This window comes from Talpa europaea, assembly GCF_964194135.1.
Source record: "Talpa europaea genome assembly, chromosome: 1".
In the NCBI taxonomy this organism is placed as follows: Eukaryota; Metazoa; Chordata; class Mammalia; order Eulipotyphla; family Talpidae; genus Talpa; species Talpa europaea.
In genome coordinates, this window is record NC_140073.1 from 98,891,730 (window position 1) to 98,911,925 (window position 20,196).

The 20,196-nt window shown below is 36.5% G+C and overlaps 1 protein-coding gene across 1 annotated transcript in view; it reads right to left on the reverse strand.

Moving 5' to 3' along the window:
- CCDC148 (coiled-coil domain containing 148) overlaps positions 1 to 20,196 on the reverse strand; it is a gene marked incomplete at its 3' end in the record, with an annotated part of 222,046 nt that overhangs the window by 30,717 nt on the left and 171,133 nt on the right. The window contains 1 exon segment of the mRNA XM_084243207.1: positions 15,433 to 15,551. Within this exon segment, the coding sequence (XP_084099333.1) occupies positions 15,433 to 15,551 (119 nt within the window).

Consider the following 20,196-nt stretch of genomic DNA (forward strand, 5'->3'; position numbering starts at 1 on the left):
TTCTAATTAATTAATGCAGTCAGAATTTACCCTACTTAAATCTTAGAATTTGGCCTTTACTTATCCATTCAATCTGTTCTCTCACCACCTTTCCCCAACTCATTCCAAATTTTATGTTTCAATTACACTAAATTACTTTTTATTCCTTAAAGTTGCCATGGATTCTTGGCAGGAAGACATTTCCCATTTTGGATAATTTCCTTCTACCATAAGGACTTCCTGACTTTCCTGTGCCACCTCCCACCTGGTTTAAGTGCTGATCCCATAAGTGCCCACAGTTCTTAGTGCTTGCCCTCACCAAGGATATTTGAATTTCCCATAATACTGTCAAGTTCTTGGAAAGAGGGACTGTGTTCTTTCAGTTACTCACTGTATGCCAAGATAGTAGGTATTCAATTATAATTATTAAATTTGTAAACTAAAAATATTGATAGATTAAAATAATATCATGACTCTATTTTCATACTAAAGACATTGGCCCTTTACAAAGAATGGCCCAGCTTTATGGCTATTGTATTCACCCTTACCTGAATCATGCTAGGAATTCCTGCATGCTAGGAATCATGCAGTTCCCCAAATGTGAGTTTATGATTTTAAAATATATGTCAGTTCAAGCTTTTGCTTCTTTTCCTAGTGATGCCTGTGATTTCATTGGACTTTTTGAGGATACTTTTTATGGGTGTACAAGGCTCCTTTCAAGTTAGACAAGAGCAAGACACTTGATCGCTCTGGGGCAATAGGTATGCATTCCGAGGTAGACCGGGAAAGCCCTGGGGGCCACTGACTGACATACATGCTCAGTGGAACACCTTGTTAATAAGTTTGTAGCCATGGGTGGGAGTTGGAAGTATGTCATTGGACTCACCCTCCCTAAGCCCTAAATCCAGTGCTCAGTTAGACCCACCCTTTTCTGTCCAAAAAAAAAAAAAGGGCCAGGCTCTTGCTCTTGAGCAGCATCCTGCATGCTACAGCCTGCTCCATGACTCCTACTTCTTTTCTCTGTCACTGAGGTGTTGCTGACGCAACAACTTTTAAGTGACTTCAAGATCACTTTTACAGGCTAGAAATGATCATATAGAACTATTATCCTTTAAAATGGCTTGTAGAATAGAAAAAGCAGAATGTTGAACTGAGTTTAAAGTTATCTGTAGGTTGATTTTGTATGTTACTTCTAGCACAAACTTTAGCCCTTTGTTAAAAAGAACAGGAAAGCCAGACTTCCCTGGTGGCCAAAGTGGTTAAGTCTCAGCGCTATAAATGCCTGAGTTTGGTTAAACCACCTGTGGTGCATCAGACCTTTTCTGTCTCACCAATGCTACCCTCAGTAGTGTATTTGAGTAGATCTGCCTGTTCTGCTCCCCACTCTCTCTAGTGAATCCCCTTACCTTCCTCTCACCCTCCACATCTCTGGCTTACACCTGAGTTCTTCTATGCATAAATAAATATTACTTTAAAAAAACTGAAAAGTCACTGTAAAGTTCAAGACTATCTTCTTCCTAAGGAATAAAAGTTGGAGACATGTCATTGTGAGGAAGGAAATCAAAGAAATCTTGACTTTGAAACAGTTTGACCTCATAAAGATGTCTTCTTACAGGAAGAGACCAAAAAAAGAGTGGAAAATTAAGAGGAAGGCCTAATGGAACTAGGAAAGATTAGTAAATTAGTTGAGCATAAAGAAGTCTGTTCTACTATGGTGAGGACTATGAGTGCCTTAGTGGTGAGTGTGGTGTGGTAACGTAACACCTGAATGGTGTAATCCTGTACCTCTAAATCATATACAGTGTTGTAAACCAATGTTACCTCAATTAAAAAAAAATTAAATTGAAGAAGTAGTCTAGTATTCTGCTCTAAAAGTTATATATATATATCTCATGGAGAGAATAGTATTAAAGTAGGAATTTAAAAAACTGTGTTGGTCTGCAAGAAATCTTGGTTTTATAAGCTTGCTCTGAAATAAGATACTTTAGCTCAGAAAGTAAATTTCTTGTGAATAGTTTTCATAAGGAGATATGTTTATTAATTTAAAACTGGCCTTTCAGCTTTCAATTCAAAGTTATTTGGCTTTAGGTGTTTCTAGATGACATTTTCTGGAATAAAGAGAGATATTTAACTCTAAGCCTTCTCTGATAGGAAAATGGCAAGTGAATAAGCAAGATCACTTTATTACAATTATTAGTAAAAATAAAGTTATCTACTTAGATTGTTATTTGGGACACTTAATAGTTTTCTTTGGCTTAAAAGGGTCAAATGATATGAACCTCATGCTTGTGACTGATGATTAAAGTCTGGTGATTAAGGAAGAGTCATTTTTTTCTTGCCTCTCTTCATAAACTTGTTTTCATAATGAGTCTAATCAAAAGTTCAGAGAAAAATAGGATTGATCTTATGTCTTGAGGCTTTGAAAAGCAACTAAGGAGGACTTTAAACTCACATCCTGTAAGGGATCACAAATCCCTTCTGATGGGAGAGGATAGTGGGAAGATTCTGTACATGGTCCAAAAAATCATTTGGACAAGACAGATTTGAGGAAATAGGGTGGAATGGCACCATGTATACAGTAGATAGTTAATATCTGGGTCCACACACTGACACTGGTTTTTTGTCTCACTAGTTTATTTTAACCTGTACTGTCCCATCACTTTTTCCCCCCATGACTATATGGTTGTCTTGACTTTTAAATAGTGCAGAAAAATAAATTGTATGTGTGGAGAGACAGAGAAAGAAAGGTGGTATTAACTTCTAATGCTTCTACCTGGAGAACAGCAATGGCTACATTAAATTAGGAGTTGATGCAAGTACTTCCCTTTGGGTTTATCATACCCACTAAACACACAGGTAGAAGAGGAAATTAGAGTGCCAGCTGAAATTACTGGCCTACCAAAGGGAGATAGGATAGCTTTTATTTGTGGCAGGGAAGAAGTAGATGGAATATGAGGAATTACCAGGACACTTTTTTTTTTTTTAACCAGAACACCTTCTGCTGTTACACGCCCAGTAGTAAAAGTCACCCTAGATAAGCCAGTTCCTCAGATATGAAGGAACCTCACCTAGACAAGATGCTGGCTGAAAGAAAAGGGCGTAATAGGGCATAGAGAAATTGTTGGGGTAGTACAAGTTTTGAAAGAAGAGCATATGCTGATTTTGCAGATTAAAATTATGAACTTAAGAACCACTCCTTTTCCCTTTTTTTCTTTTTAGCTTCTAAGGCCACTTTTCTTTCAAAGCAATCCCCACGGCAAAGTGAAACCAGGTTGCTTTCCCAGTTTCCTTTGCAACTAGAGCATGAATGATGTGAGCTTAGCTTATCAGATGCTTCACTAAGAAGCCTGTGATTCAAAGAAGTGGGGTCTGTGGCAACTATGTTAAGGCCATAGAGGAAGATGAACAAAGGCAACGTTGCCAACGGTGATGCCTAGAGACCAGAGATGGCAAATGTGTGTGTGTTGGGCACAAGATGTGGCATCTTGTGGTCAGTGGACTTAGTGGGATGATTCTCAAGCGAGAACCAGATTACAGTCCTAACTCTTATTTTCCCAGCCTATGTTATTCCCAAACATCTTCGAAGTTTGGTTCTGCAGATGATTCTATAAGTCACTAGCGTCTTTTAACAAAATCATTTTATTTCAAAGTTCAACTAGAAATGGCTTCTCTTTGCAAACTAGAATCCTAGTTAATATTGAACTAGAGGATTTCCAAGATTCTTCCCAACTCTATAGATCTCATATTAAAAAATATAAAGGAAGTAATCCAAATTATCAACATATTCTCTTCACTATTAAAAATTTCTTATTTAATATCACCTAATAGCTATGTAGATACATTCTCTCTCTCTCTCTCTCTCTCTCTCTCTCTCTCTCTCTCTCTCTCTCTCTCTTTTTGCAGGAGTAGTTCCAAACAAAAGATAACACAAAGTCCTTGAAGCTCCATTATATCAAGCACAGTGGTGGCATTTTGTGAAAGTTCCCATTACATTTCTCCCAATCCATATCTTTATATTTCCCTCATTTAACCATAGTTGTTAAATTTCTGCTTTCTGACCCTGCAACTTTATAAAATCTTTATAAAGTTTATGCCAAAAAGGTCAGTCAGTATTTCATTACCTGAAAGTGCTTAGTAAAATTTCTGAGCTAAAAGGTTAGTGATAAAGAATCAATAAGTACACAGCGGTTGCCCTCCACTCACAAATACTGTGTGTGGCACTGGAGGACACAGCGTTCCTTTGTTGCTGAAGAGGAAAAGCAAATTATTCACCTCTACATATTGGTGAAGATATTGAATGGGAAAAGGGTAATGCGGTTTCAAAATAATCCAATGCTCAAAGAGAAACTATTAAATATCTGTAGCACTAATTATGGATAAAGATAAAAATATGTGTTTCTGGGCCTCCCCGGTGGCGCAGCGGTTGAGCACTGGGTTGCGAAGCTGCCTGCAGCCTCTGCAGCGCTGGTTCGATCCCCGGCTGCTCCCCGGCCACTGGAGGAGGGTCCCACATGGTGCGCAGACCTCTCCTGCCACCCGCTGCTCCCCTCAGCAGTGTACTTTGATCCTTCTGCCTGCTCTGCTCCCTGCTCTGGCTCTGGTGAATTCTCTCACCCTCCCGCGCTTCTGACTGTACCCAGGGCTTGTATAAATAATAAATAAATCTTTAAAAAAATGTGTTTCTGGGGAGAAGAATATGAGATAATTGATTCATAATTGTGGTCAGGTTGTGTGTAGAAATGTGGCATATTTTAATATTGATTTTGTAGCCTACTATACCATATTCATTTATTATTTAATAGTTTTACTGTGGCGTCTTTAGGGTTTTCCATGTATATAATGTCATAACAAATAGTGATAGTTTTACTTCCTCATTCACAATTTGGATAACTTTTATTTCTTGCTTGTTTGCTTTGGCTATGACTGCCAGTACAATATTAAATAATAGTAAGAGTGGGCATTCTTGTCTTTTCTTGATCTTGGCAAAAAAGTGTCCAGTTTTTCACTATTGTAGATGATGTTGGCTATGCCTTTGTCATGTATGGCCTTAATTATGTTTCCATACATTTCTTTTATACCAGTTTTTGATACTGATTCCCCAAAATACCTTAGAATCTATATATTCTATTTGGAATTATAGTATCTGTGGTCACTTCATCAACATATATCTGTGAAATAAAAATAGTGGTAGGCATTAATGGGAAGCAATAATGCTCATTTTGTAAAAAGAAATGTTTTATAAAGGACTTTTGAGTATTGCTTACCCTATACCAAACTGAAACCTGCTGATATTCAATTTTATATCTTAAATAACTGTAATAGACAAATCAGGTTGACTACAATAGAAATCCAGTAGCCTTTTTAATGAACAACGACTTCTAAAATGAAAAATCAAAGTTATAAACAATGAAGTAAAAGCGGCCCAAACTATTCAACAAAAGGCACTCTTCATTTGTCTTGGTTTGGAAAGGACTATAGATATGAAGTTGGATTTGGTACCTCAGGAGAATAATCATCATCCAAGACCTCTAGAATGACCCTCAGCTAAGCCATCTCTCCCAGCTGGTCCTCCATCTGCCCATTGGCAGAAGCCTGCTTATTTTCACATTAAAATGACTGTACATTGCTTTGTCCTTAAATTTTTTAACCTATCTCTGTCAATCATACTTGCTCAGCTAAGATCCATTCAAGGACTATGAGAATCATGTCCAAATAATCTGCATATCTCTACCCAATATATGAAAACACATGTACATGTGCATACACCCCCCCCCCATAGGTAGTTGTATTATGCTGATGAAGAGGTACCAAGTATTATTATCTTTTAGATGAAATTGCCTTTGTGGGCTGAAGATAGTACTTTGACAGTGAGTACAGCCCCTTTCAGTATTTTAAAATTCTAATTTGTGAAACATTTCTAATATCACTTAAAAGACAAGAGTCTTACTAACTGTATTTGTTTAATGCCTCGCAGTTGAACCTTGGTTGACATCATTTGGCACATTTACTTGGAATGGGATTTGGTTGACAGAGATTTAATGAACAAGAGCATTCCCACTAATTTTGGGAAATTTCATGCTGAGAAGCAAAAGCATAACAAATGTTTGTAAAGTTTCTATTGAAGACACTTTGCTAAACTTCTTAAAATTTCAAAGATTGGATTATGAACCCACTTTAAATGCCCTTAATGTCTTCTAATACAACATGCTGAATTTTGCATACTGTTAAGAAAAGAGTTGGAAAATTGAGAGAAACATCTGGTTTTACAACTTAGAAAATGCAATAACTGTCAATTCCCTGCTATTGGCAAGCACCCCAAAACACACACTAGATTAACAAAGTCAATTTCATATTAGGAAGACAGCTGGCTCTAGTTTCTTCCTTCCCAAATGGTCATTGCTGTCTTAAACTTCAAATGTTTATTGCTTCACATAGAAAAACTCTCTATTCTTTTGGAAAAAGTAAAGGAAAACTAGTGTTTGTTACTGTAGAATGCAATGCTTTCTTCATTAAATGTATATGCCCACTTATGCACGCATATATGCATACACACACATCTGCTTGGAAAGAGACTTGCAAGATTTTTCTTGCAGAGAATTTCTACAATTCATAAATTGTCCCATGAATATAAAGTTTCACCTATAAGACTCCTCAGAACTATTTCAGTGAGGCTATAGTGCTGAAAAAAGAGAAACTAAGGGTACTTCTACAAAAAGGGGGATCTTGTCAAGTACTCAGCAAATTAATTAAAGCTCAAAGTTCAGACAGGATGGAAACAACTTTACTATACAAGCTCTCAAATTTAGCTGCATTTCCTTATCCCGAGGACTTTCGTAACTGTAGGGACTAAAATCCCACTGCTAGAGATTCTGATTTAATTAATTATCTGATTAATTTGGGGTATGATCTGGGCATCAGGTAATTCATTTATAGCAAAGAATAGAACCCCTGCTCTCCCATTACATTAGCATTGAACAATGAGTTCTTAGAAGATGTATCTTCCATTTATTGCTTGTACCCAGCTTTGGTTTTCTGGTTAATGAAATGATATCTAAAAGGACAACGTAGCCAAGTAAATCTGCCTTTAAAAATATTTCAAATTACCATCTACATTATAGATTTAAAACTTATTAAAATAATTACAAGTAGGTAAATGGAAAAAGGAGGCAAATTTTCAAATTATAAGAAATAGCAATGAATATAAATAAATGAATGGTTGCAGTTATATCTATCCTTGTAAAAATAAAAATTGGCAAATACAGCAGAAGGAAAGCTTATGTTAGCTCCAAGAGAGCTCAACTTCAGAAAAGTTCACATTTACAAAATGTCACAATTACAAGGCTAGAGAGGTCCCTGTGCATGGAATGATGATCTAATTTCTGCTTTATTTACTCTGCAACTGTCAACAGTAATAGGAAGAATGACAACAAAATACAAGGAAAAAAATCAGGTATGACTGCTACATGTTTTTTTTTCTACTCAATGCATGTTGAGTCTTTCACTATTAAACATAAAAAATAGTAAAGAAAGTTTTGGGAGATAGGGTAAACATTTTTAAAGTTACATGAAAGCACACAAACAAACCCCATAAAGATCATAGAACTATCACAGCTTTACAAAGCTATGCATAGTAGTGTGACAAGGGCTGTGGCATTGGCCCCCTGAGCCCCTGTCACAAAGTTGTGGGGTCTGAATGCATTCAGATCCTTGCTGGAAAGAAATAAAGAAGCCACTGTTTGCAAAAGAAGAAAGAATTTACCTTCAAGTAGTAGGTGGAAAAGGAAGTCTTTGGAGAAAGGTTAGGAAATCAAATGGCAAGGAGGTGGGATGGCTAGAAAAGGACTTAAGGCATAGATTTAGAGAAATTAGATAATATAAGGTTAAAATATGTGGTTAAAAATAAAGGAAATATTGGTCCTTATGTCTGTTTTAAAGACCGTTATTTCTGTTATTTCAAGAGGACATTTTCTATTTAATATTTATATTTGAAGTAGTATATTCACCATTATATAGTTTGCGTTATTTTTCACTTTGCCACCAATTTGAAGCCCAAAGCTAAAAATCCTTGAAAAGAATTTTTTTAAACTATGAGTTTTTGCTTACTATTGTAACAGGGTGGTCCCAGGAAAGGGGGAGGTTCCCTGCCCCACCCAAGGGAGGGTGTTGCTGAGCAGGAAGAGGAGAAGCTGCAGAAGAGACTGAGGAAGGAAGCAGGATGGAGCCAGGAGACCTGGAAGAGGCGCATGGAGCCTAGAGACATGTGAAGAAACTGCGCTTGTCTTTTGGTCGTGGACTGGGTGACACAGATGTGGGTGAGACCCGTGGGGAGGTGACAATGGCAGCTTTTATCTTGATGTTGATTTTGCTCTTTTCCTTCTGGGCTTGTCTGATTGTTTCTGACCCTTTGCTGTGGGTCCCCACTGGAAGGTGCTTTAGACTGGTGGAAGGCTTTGGGGCCTTGCTCTGGGCCAATCCCATTTGGATGGACTTTTACCCACGAGGGGACGGGTAACTTTGGGTGCTTCATTTAGAAACTAGACTCTTTGCCTTACCTGTATTGTTTCCTAGTTTTATTAAAGTTCCTTCCCATTAAAGTCTCATATGTTTTGTGTTGATGTGGCGGATGGCAGAACCCACTTAGAATAGACAGGTTTGCGGGGTTTGGGCTGCCCCTCTCCCTGTCCTATAACACTATCAGAAATATATGCTCATTGTTGAAAATACAAAAATACAAAGAGGAAAATGAAGACTACCTTTTTTTTAAAGATTTATTTATTTATGCATACAAGAGCTGGGGTGTAGTTCAGAAGTGAGGGGGTTGGGGTGAGAGGATTCACCAGACACAGAGTGGACAGCAGAAGAGGTAAATTGAAATACACTACTGAGGGAAGCAGCGGGAGACAGGAGAGGTCTACTGCCCCAGGTGGGTAGCTACCTGGTGCAAAGTGGCTGCCAATAGCTTGATAGTTCTGAGACTTAACCCCTTGCACCACCAGGGAGGCCCCTTGAAAACCATCTTTAATTTCATTACCTGGAAATAAAAACTGTTATTATAAAGTTATGTTTCATTCTAGACCTCTGCCGCGGACCAGCACAGCAGTAGACGATGAAGCCACCTCAGGGTTGAGAGAAGTGTGCAGGGTGGTCAGGGCGTCGGCGAAAGAAATGACACACAGACACACTTCAAGAGTGAAAATCTGAGTGTAATTTTCTTTAAGTTTGTGACCAGTATATATATGTTTTCCAAAAGCACAGGAATGAATATCAAAGAAATTAGCTTGCTCATGGGCTCAGTCTATCACCATCAGGGAGGTGATCTACATAACAAGCAATGACCATTATAGAAGAAAGAAGGAAGTTTAGAAAGACAAATAAGGGATTAAAGTTTGTAGTTCTAGGAAGAGGGATAAGATTTTTAGCATTCTTGTAGTGGTTCTTGGTGGTCGTTATCTTTTGATAAGCTTCCCCCCCCCCCCCCCAGTTGCCCAGCCAGATCTAGGGACCGTGGCGAAAGCCATTCCTAAAGATCACTGGGGGGGAGGTGCAGCAGGTAGGGTTTTGCTGTTCTCCCCCTGCGCGCTGGTTGCCCAGCCGGACCTAGGGACAGTTAGCCCTAACGGTCACTGCAGGGGGAGGTGCAGCAGACCTCTATATAGATATTACAGAAAAAGTATTTTAAAAATATTCATCTATTTCTTATTTGCCCTGGAAATCCTGTTTTCCTTTGGACATTGTATTGTAATGTAAAAAATAGGTAAAATTCTCAGATATCAGCTCCATTACTTTCTGCACCTTAGTGGATCAAATTAGGATGGTTTGGGGGCTTAGTAGAAAAAGTGAGAGTGATGGGAAAATTCCATCACTAGTTCTCCTGTGATGTATTTTAAAATACATTAACTATTTTAATACTTAGTTAGCAGTAATAGTTAGCAGTTAGTTAGCAGTAACTGGAGCTAGTTCTCCTCTTCCCTCATATAAAATGCTTCCCAGGGAAGCTCTGTGTTTAGTATGGCTTCCTGTCCAGCATGACATAGGAAGAGGTGTCTAAGGACTGGCAAAACCTGGAAGAGAGGACCTCTAGACCAAAGACAATGTCAGGTGTGTAGTCAGCAAGTTTGCCTGAACCCTCAAGCTAAGTTGATCCAGTTAAGTTACCAATGGATTGCCTAAGGACCAAGACCCATTCATAGAGGCAAGAGACACCAAGGACATACTAGCAAGGGTAGTAAATACCCTAAAACAGATGGTAAAATTAGAAGGTTTCAAATTTTTTATAAAAGATATCAATTCAAATAGGGAGTTATAATCTGTCTAAAGAATAGTCACTCAACAGTCTATTACTAGGAGGTCATTATGTTTTGCTGTAAACCCCAGTAAGCTAATATGGTATCCATTAATCACATGTGGTTATTTCTGCACTTGAAGGATGCCTACTTCAAAATGTTTCTCAGTGTATAAATTATACAACATATTCCCAAACCTTAGTTTTTAAAAAGTACGTAAACTATTAATAATTTTTATGCTGATGACATTGAAATATAATGTTTCTGAAGATATAGGGTTAAATAAAATTTATCATTAAAGTCAATTCCATCTGTCACTTTTTATATCTTTACAAATGGCTAATAGAAATTTTAAATTACATATGTGACTCACATAACATTTTTACTGGATAATACTGGACAGACCTCAGAAGTGGAAGATCAAGTAGAATCACAAAGGGTAGTGTAAGGACTTTTAGGGGAGTCAGAAACTGTCGTCCTACTCCTCTGTTGGAAGAGGTTGCCTGACCTCTAGTCTCTATCTCTGGTACAGACTGGAGTTTGTACATTGTCTTCCAATGAGACAAAGATAATCCAAATGAGACCATTTTGTAATAACTGAGCATGAGACACTTTTCATTGAAAAGCTTCCCTCATTCTTTACTACCTTGCAGGAAGGGGGGAGCTCTAAAGATGCTGAGGGCTGTTGTTATTATATTATAGTTTGTGTGATGTTGATATTATTGTCAATATAAATTTTGGATCCTGCTTTTTCTAAAAAAAACTATCCTACAGACATTAATCTCTTGCCAACAGGAAAAAAATTATACTGCTTTGCAAAACAGATTTATAATGTAGTTTTGGCATGGAGTATTATTTAGCAGTGAAAAGGAACTAGCCAAAAATACATGCTACAGGATGGATAAACCTCAAAAAATTATATTATACATTATATTTGTATAAAGTATTCAGAAAAGGTAAGTCAATAGAGACAGAAATAGATTATCTATCATTTGGGGTTTGCCAATGGAGTTAGGAAATGGGTAATGGAGTTAGGAAATATGAGACATATTTTGGGGGTGATGGAAACTGAACTATAACAGTGGTTATACAACTAAATAAATTTACTAAAAATCACTGAACTGGAGATAAAACTGTTAAAATAGGAGGGGTTTGTGAAATAAATTTTCTTCGATGAAGCAAATGTATTAAAGGTTAAAAGGGGCCTCCCTGGTGGTGCAGGGGTTAATTAAAGACAGTGCTATCAAGCTAAAACTGGCTACTGCGGCATGAGTTTGATACCCTGCCAGGGAGCTAACCTTGGTGCAGCAGACTTCTGTTTTACTCACCATTCTGTATGGTGAATCCTCTCACCTCCCGCACCTCCCCAGTTCTTGTATGCATAAATAAATAAACCTTATTTTTTTTTAAAAAATGTTAAAAGTAGCAGTGTTTGCACCTTCTCGTAAACATGTTGAATTTTTGTTAATTTTTATGAAAAGACACAGAAGGTGAAAAAGTAGAAGAAACTGAAAAATTTCAGCAACCTTGCCTATGACAAGCACCCAATATTTAAAAATTTATTTTTAGGATCAAAAATGCAATGAAAACTATTTAGAAATTAGACCATAATAATACTTTTTCAAACCCTGTAAAATGTGATCAAAGGCATACAGGGGGGAAAAAAACTCTTATAGCTAAATGAATTTATTAGAAAAGAGATTGAACTCAATAGGACAAAAAAAACTTCAACAATATTCTGGGCCAGGTCTGCCTTCTCTTGAACTCCATCCTCAGTGAAATGAGTCACCATGTTTTACCTAATCTAAATTATAAACATCTGTCAATTTTTGTAACACCTCTGCACATTCTCATTTTTATTTTCTAGTTCAGATACTTTTTCTCATATGTGAAGAGCTACTGAAGAAAACTTGTAATTGATTTCTTGGTCAACAATTTCTACTTATTTAAAATAAATAAAATTATCTGAAGAACCTAAGAGAAGACTAGAACTGGAGAACTATTCTGGAAGCATGTTCTTATATTGGAGATTAGATTTGCTATATTTGTCAACTCTCCTTAACAAACCTTCAGTGTAAACAAAAAAATCAGCAGAATATTTTCATTTATTATTTCATTGTTGGACAATATATGATTTATCCCCACAGACGTGGTCACCATAATTCTCTCACTATCAAAGCATCCCTAGTCCCATATTCCCTTGTGCTCACAGCCCTTGCCCCTCCATTTTAACCCCTTTCTCCTTCTTCTCTTCCCACTTTTCTCATGGATGCCTCAACTCTATGGTCACCTTTCAAAATTTGTCTCTCTCTGACCATTTGTTTTGTTTCTCTGTGTTCCACATATAGGAAAAAATCATCTGATATTTGTCTTTTTCCTTCTAACTTATTTTGCTTAGCATCAATCAGTCCAGCTCCATCTATAATGCTGCAAATGACATGAGTTTATCTTTTTGATCACCCAGTAGTATTCCACTGTGTATATATCTGCTTATTGAGGAATACTGTTTTCAAGAAACCAAACCTTAAAGAAACAGAAAGGGGAAATAAACAACAAGTTTCAAATCTTTGAGGCTGTGTGTGTGTGTGTGCGTGTGTGTGTGTGTGTGTGTGTAACAGATCTGGAAGTTTTCTTATTTTGACATAAGAAAAAAATGTGCCTACAGTTAAAATATCAAACTTGAGGTTTGTGAATTGAATATCAGTATTAGAGAAAAACATTTTACCCAAACAACCAAATTTCTTACTATTAGAATTGTTATAAGAGAACACAACCCTGATTCATGTCAAATGCAAAAGCTACCAGCAATGTTTACCTGTTGAACTCTATCTCCCTACATCACAGAATGAATTTATTGACAATATCATCCAGTTTTCTGAAAATTACTCCTTTTATATAATTTTATATTTTAATGATTTTCCTCACTGATTTTCCATTGACATGAAAGCATTAGATTTATGAATCTCTGAATGTACGTTTTACTAAAGAGTTGAACATACAAACCACAGACCCTTAAAAGTACATAGACTCACTGAGCTCACAGGAGTTATCCAGTTCAGTTTAACTTAGGACAAAACAGAGCTTTGGAAAGGTTAAATGAAGGACTTTCCTCTGGTTGCATACTATTCAGAGAAGAATCAAAACTAAAACCCTGATCTCCTGGTTCCCAGTCTTTAGCCTTCTTTTCACCATGCTACAATATGTTATTTTTTCCCTGTTACATAATGCAGATTAATCTGATTTTCCTTTCCTTTTCATTTGGAGTTCTGAATCAGCTAATTTTGATAATTATTGGGACAGGAAGCAAAAGACTGAAATGCCTCTGTAATCAAAGAAAACTCCCTGGCTATGAGAAGAAATTATATTAGAAGCATATCTCCTGGATGTTAAGACCTCACATCTGTTTTTTCCCCTTCCCTTTTAATTCCTGAGGCTCTGTTTGTTTTGTTTCCCCAGCATAATTTCAGACTGCCCAACAAGATATTTACCCTTCCCCACCCATTATGTATTTATTATTATGCCCTTTAATCTTTAGGTATTTGAGGGGTCTTGTCCATTACGCATGGCATGTCCTGTCTTATGGTGTCCACTCATATTATGTCTTGGTTTGTGCTTATTTAACTGGTTTCTCATTGGTTGCGTGACCACTTAACCCTGACTTCTGACTATGCTACATTCTTGGTTTTCCCATGAACAGATTAAGTTCAACCCTAAAATTCTGAAATTCCTGGAAAATAATGTGAATTTCAATTAGAAAATTCGTATTTAGCACCTATAATGAACTCCAGATTCATTCATGCGATAAGCTTAAATACAAGTGAGCCTTGTTATATAAACTGGTTATGTCCTCCAAAATTATGTGTAACTCTGAGAAGAACATTTTATTAAATAAGCTTTATTTTTAGAGTGGTTTTAGATTCACAGCAAAATGTGGTGGAATGTACAAAGAGGTTTGGGCAATTATTTTGTATTTACTAACTGTAAAGGAAACTTACCATGACTTATGTTACAAAATGGAAAGATCTACCCTTAGTCTATCTTTTGTGAAAATCCTCTAAGGAGCTAAATAAACTAGATAACTATGCCAGTTATTAACTTAGTCTCTCAGCTCCAAATTCACCCTTCATTGTATACTCTGTGAACATAGAACCAGACCCTGTAACTATTTTCCCCTTGTAGTGTTAACTATATCAGAAAAGGATGCTGAAGGGACACTGATGAAGGAAAGGACATTCCTTCCTGATTCTATACTTAACCCTTCCTGCTGCTACCACATGGCTGCCAGCAGCATGTGTGGAGGACACACAGTGGTGTCTCCACCCAAGTTCCAATGGCATTTCCAAGGTCAGTCCCCATCAAATTTCAGAGACTCTCCTATGGTCAGATTCCCTGTGAGTCATGCAAGCATCCTCATGATTGACTTCCTGTTTTCGTATCCTGCATGGTAATAGGGTGTTTCCTACTGGCCCAGTAAATGTAAAAAAGTTCTGGTTGATCCATCCAAGAATGTCTCCTCCATGCAATGGGGAATTAGATTAATAATTCTTTATCTTAAATTGTCCCCGCTCAAATTACTATGTTATTTCTATGTTCTGACTCACTCAGATGGAAAGAGTAACTTCAGAAAATTATTTTAACTTCTCAGTATACTTATTCATAAAGTGATATGTGGGTTAGTTGATTTTGAATGTCCCATCCAACTCTAAAATTATATGATTCTAGGAAATTTATTTTTTACTATATAGGATATACCTGAAGCAAACCATGTAATGAAAATCACAGAGCACATTATAATTGTGTATTGTCTTCCCTGGTTCAGTCACGGAAGCTGGGTCTCCCTTCTTACCTGAATAATGGTTTCATTTTGAGATAAAATATTAAGTCACCACAACAGCCAGTATTTCATATACAAGTATGCAATCAAATAAGTAGGAAATCCTCTGTGGGAGTTTTAACTAGGAAGCTATCTAAGAAACAAAACAGAAAACTAGAAATACATGTGTGAATGTGAGAATTTAAAATATAAGTGTCATTTTATCCATTTGTGAAATTAAACATTATAAGGATACATTAAATATAGTAAAATTCTTCTCTAACATTATTTATCCTCACACATTGTAGGACTCTGTTCACCCCTCCATTACCACACAATTTAAATTTTTTCTTTTACCTTTCTCTGTCTTTTACTGACTGTTCAGCCATTAATTTCTTCAGTTCTTCTAGTCGCTGAAGATCTCTCATTTCTATTTCTTGCCACTTCTGTTCTTTTTCAGCCCAGTATTTTCTTATCTATTGTATAAATATTACATGAAATTTAAATTAGCAAGATATGTATAAGCAAGGAGAAAAGCCATAATATTCTCTATTGATTCATCAATTTAAATATGACTTCGTTCTTTTTAGTTTTTAGGTCTGTCTGTAATATATTGGCAACAGAAAAATAAATTAAAACACAAAGTTGCGTGTCCTAAGAAACTGCATGGTTTAACACAATCTGAAGCAGAAATGTAACTTGTGCTGAGACCTAAGGTTTTAATGCATAGCTAAAATAATTGACTTTCAGGGAACCACCAAAAAAAAAGCATGTTATTGTCTTAAAATATATGATCTACCCATTACTCAAGAATATTTTTATTCTCTTATGGTAATATAGTCTTTAGAAAAGATAGCATTAAACCTATTTTTACTTTAAAAGCATGAGATTATTTATGATAATGGACAGCAGGATGTTGAAAGCTTTCTGCTCCTGGGGAAGTGGTAGGAGATAGGTGGGAGGAAAGAGGAAAGGAAAAAAAATGGCAGAGTTGTGATATATAGTAGTTATGACTCATGTGGTAAAACAAAGGGCAAATTTATCAAGCTCAATAAAAGCTGAAAGCATTGTTATTACTAGGCCAGTTTTACTCCCTTCTTTGGAAATGGAGACAGAAGGAAAAAAACTAGAAGTACATGTATGCTATTTTCAGGGGTCTAGAACTATTTATTATTCAGCGTTCTATGTAATGTTGAAGTAGACAATTCCTTGATTACAAATGAGCTAATCCCAGGTTGCTGGTATGTTCAAATCCCTGACAAAATTTGGTGCACTAGGCTGTGTTTGGGTAAAATGTTTTTCTCTAATACTAGATATATTTTACACCTCAGATGTCATATCTCAGAGCCAATTGTCTCCATCTTTGACTCTGATATCCTCAGCCATTGGTATTCTTTCTTGCTCCCTCTCTCTTTTTAAAGATTTATTTATTTATTTATACAAGCACTGGGTACAGTCAGAAGCACGGGAGGGTGAGAGAATTCACCAGAGCCAGAGCGGGGAACAGAACAGGCAGACTGAAGAAATACACTGCTGAGGGTAGCATCAGGCGTAGCAGGAGAGGTCTGTCACACCACCAGGGGAGGCTCTCTCTCTCTCTCTCTCTCTCTCTCTTCCTTCCTTGTGCTTTCTATTGGTTGCTCTGAAACCTCTGTATCATCATACATAAAATCCCCAACATCTTCCACTTTCAGAACATGGCTTTTTTGATTTGACTGCAATTCAATTGAGTGAAGTTTGTGCAATTCCTGCTCCCACACGTGCCAGAGGTTAAATAATGGTTTGCACATTTTTCTCATTGTTAACTGCTTTCAGACCATCATGATATCCCTTTCATATGCATTACCTTCATATTTTGATGTTTACATCCTTTATCTCTCCTCATAACTGGCATATGTGGATTTCTACATTACCAAAATATTCTTGGTGACTTAGATATCCAAAGTTTCAATCTTCTCAAAAACAATGCCTCCATCTTCTACGTAACTTTAGCCTCTGTCTGAATGCCCTTCCAAACCACTAAGAGCACAACTCCATAACTTCCTTCATGCCAGTGAGCCACCTCATCATTATCATCAAGAACAGTTCCAATTTTGAAATCTTCAATTGTAGCAACTGGTTTTATGACTAGACTTACCTACTTCTTCCCCATCATCCTCCAGTTATACTCTAGTTATATAATTTTATCCTCTAGTAAAACCCCTATTACAAGGCTTTGTCAACTAATATACTGATTTCTCTCCCTATAGAGCAACTAAAGAGTTTACCTAATGCAATATTCAGATTCCATCCAATCCCTATTAAGATCTCATTGTCATTTTTCATAGAAACAGAATCAAAAATTCTAAAATTTGTATGGAATAATAAAAGATCTTGAATGACCAACACAATCCCAAGGGTGGGGGGGAGGGAAGGAAGGTTGTATCATGGTCCCTGACTTTGAACTACAAAACAAAGCTACAGTAATCAAAATCATATGACATTGAAACCAAAACATATACAAAGATCAATGGAATAGAATTGAAAGCTGAAAAATAAAACCTACACATGTCCAGGTAACCAATTTATGACAAAGGAGCCAAGAGCATATAATGGAGAAAAGAAAGTCTCTTCAATAATTGGTACTGCAGAAACTGGACAACCATATGTAAAAGATGAAACTAGACCCCCATCTTTTTTTGAAATACATTTTTTTTACATTGTTGATTTTTGTACGTTTGACTTCTCTCCTCAAATGTAATCCCCATAAAATTCCCACTACCACATTGCCCATGAAGCATCACTACAGTCTCTTGTGTTCTTCCTTCCTCTGTTTGGCCACATCTCTCTCTCCATTCCCTATTGTATGTCTCAGATTTATAGATTGCCTGCTAGTTTTGTCTTTTTAGACCCCTGTCTTATACTACATACTGAATCAACTGAAGATGGAATTAGTGTTAAAAACATTAAAATGGACATTAATACAAAATCTGAAAACAGAGTCTCCCTGGTGGCACAAGGGGTTAAGTCTCAGCAGTATGAAGCTATCTGCAGCTGTTGCAGCACAAGTTTGATCCCTGGCCAGGTTGCTGACACACCTGGTGCAACAGACCTCTCCTGCCTCACACTCTGACTGTTCTACTCTCCGTTCTGGCTCTGGTGAATTCTCTCACCCTCCCACGCCTCTGACTGTACCCAGTGCTTGTATAAATAAATAAATAAATCTTTAAAAATAAATAAATAAATAAATAAATAAATAAATAAAACCAGAACCAGAATACCCCCTCCTAAAATATTCATTTGAACTGAATGCTTGAGGAAAAAAGATTACCTCCATCCTTGGCATATCAATGACCCTTGGTGATAGCTTATTACATTGCATTCTTTGTCCTGTTTTTTATTATTCTATTCTTGTTCACAAGGCTATGCCACTAGATTGTTACTGATCAGATTTGGTCATTTACTACATGCCTGGCATGCTCTTCCCTGCCCTGTTGCCTGCTAAATCCCTCCTATCCCATACTTTAAGATTCAGTGTTAACACTGCTTCCTCTGCTTCCCTCCAGCCCCTCTCCCTTCAGACATGCTAGGTATAGTTTCTAAGGTACTAGTTGTGTAGCCTTAGCATACCACTTTTCATATGGACCTATAGTAGTCATCTTTGTATCCCTAATACCTTGTATTGTGTTTGACACATAATGGGCCCTGATTAGATGATTGGAAACTCTTTCTGGTCTCTGGTTCGAGAATAACAGCATTATGGATGGGAACCAGGCCAGCAGTTTTATTTGCAGAATGGTGAAGCCTGAACTAAGCACTTCCCTAGGGACAGACAATTCTATTCACTTCGTATCAATTAATAGGAGCCAAAAGTGTGTATCAAGAATTACTGGCTTTGCAAGCCTCAAACTAAAGTTAAGGCTAAGGGTAGTTAACTAACCCTTTAATGCCCCTTTGGGACATTTGTTGAGACACAGATGTTAAGCATACTGCTTTTTAGACTTTTTGAGTGATCATCATAACATTCCAATAATAAGCGAATCAGAAAGTTAGTGCAACTGATCAGTTGAATTTAAAACTTCTCTCTTGAATTCCATATGAGGTTTCTAGAAAAAGCTTGCTTTTCTGAAAAAAAAAAAAAAAAAAAAGGCCCTCATTATCCCTGTCTCTCTTATCTCTGATTTGTATTGAATGTTCTTTCACATCTCACATTTTATTCATTTTGATAAAACTAATCTAGTAATGTAATAAACTAAAGAAACTATCCCTTATATAGATACATAAGCCAAATTTGGCTTTGATGTTTTTTCAGAGGGTTAAAATCATTTTTATATTTTAGCTTACTTTTTTAATCTTCCAAAAAAATTGTTTCCTACTTAAAACTCCACCAATAAACATGATGTTTATAGTATAGAGTACATCAGAGTTTAATTTTTAAAAACTTGGAGTAATATTATGCAATCATTAAATTATATTTTCTCTCTTCCTTCCAAGGATTAATGTAATTCAGCATAAAAAAGGAATTTCTTCTTTATACATAGATTACAGTTGGAAAACAGTTTAGGCTCTGATTTTAAGGAATCTGTGCAATGCTGAATCTTTGAACAAATAGAATTTTATGCCATGTCCCAAGGTCATTATTTCAAAAACTTTAGTTACTTATTCAGGAAGAAGGCATAATTCTTAACCATATACACAAAATATATAAAATATGAGGTTCAAAACAGCCAGTTCCATTCCCCATGATTTCATTGATATAGAGCAATGTTTATTTCATTTTTTTTAGATTCCTATTTACTTACTAAGTCTTTGCATCTTATAGATCTCTTTTCTACTTTTGGCCTAGAATATGCACATTCACAAAGAAATAGTTTTGTTACACATAGGAATATAACAGGACATCATTAGGTCAGCCAACATCACACAAAGTGACCACCAAAGTACACTCTTTTTTCTATATTTTAACAATCACCAATACTTTGACACATAATTTTTCACACATTTGTATAGATTTCTTGAAGGTAAGAAATGAGCCTTATACTATGTCTAGTATAGCACATTGCAGATGAGAGTTTCAAGATATATACTTACTAAATTTATCCAAAGAAAAACAAAACCCCAAAACAACATTGCATGTAATGA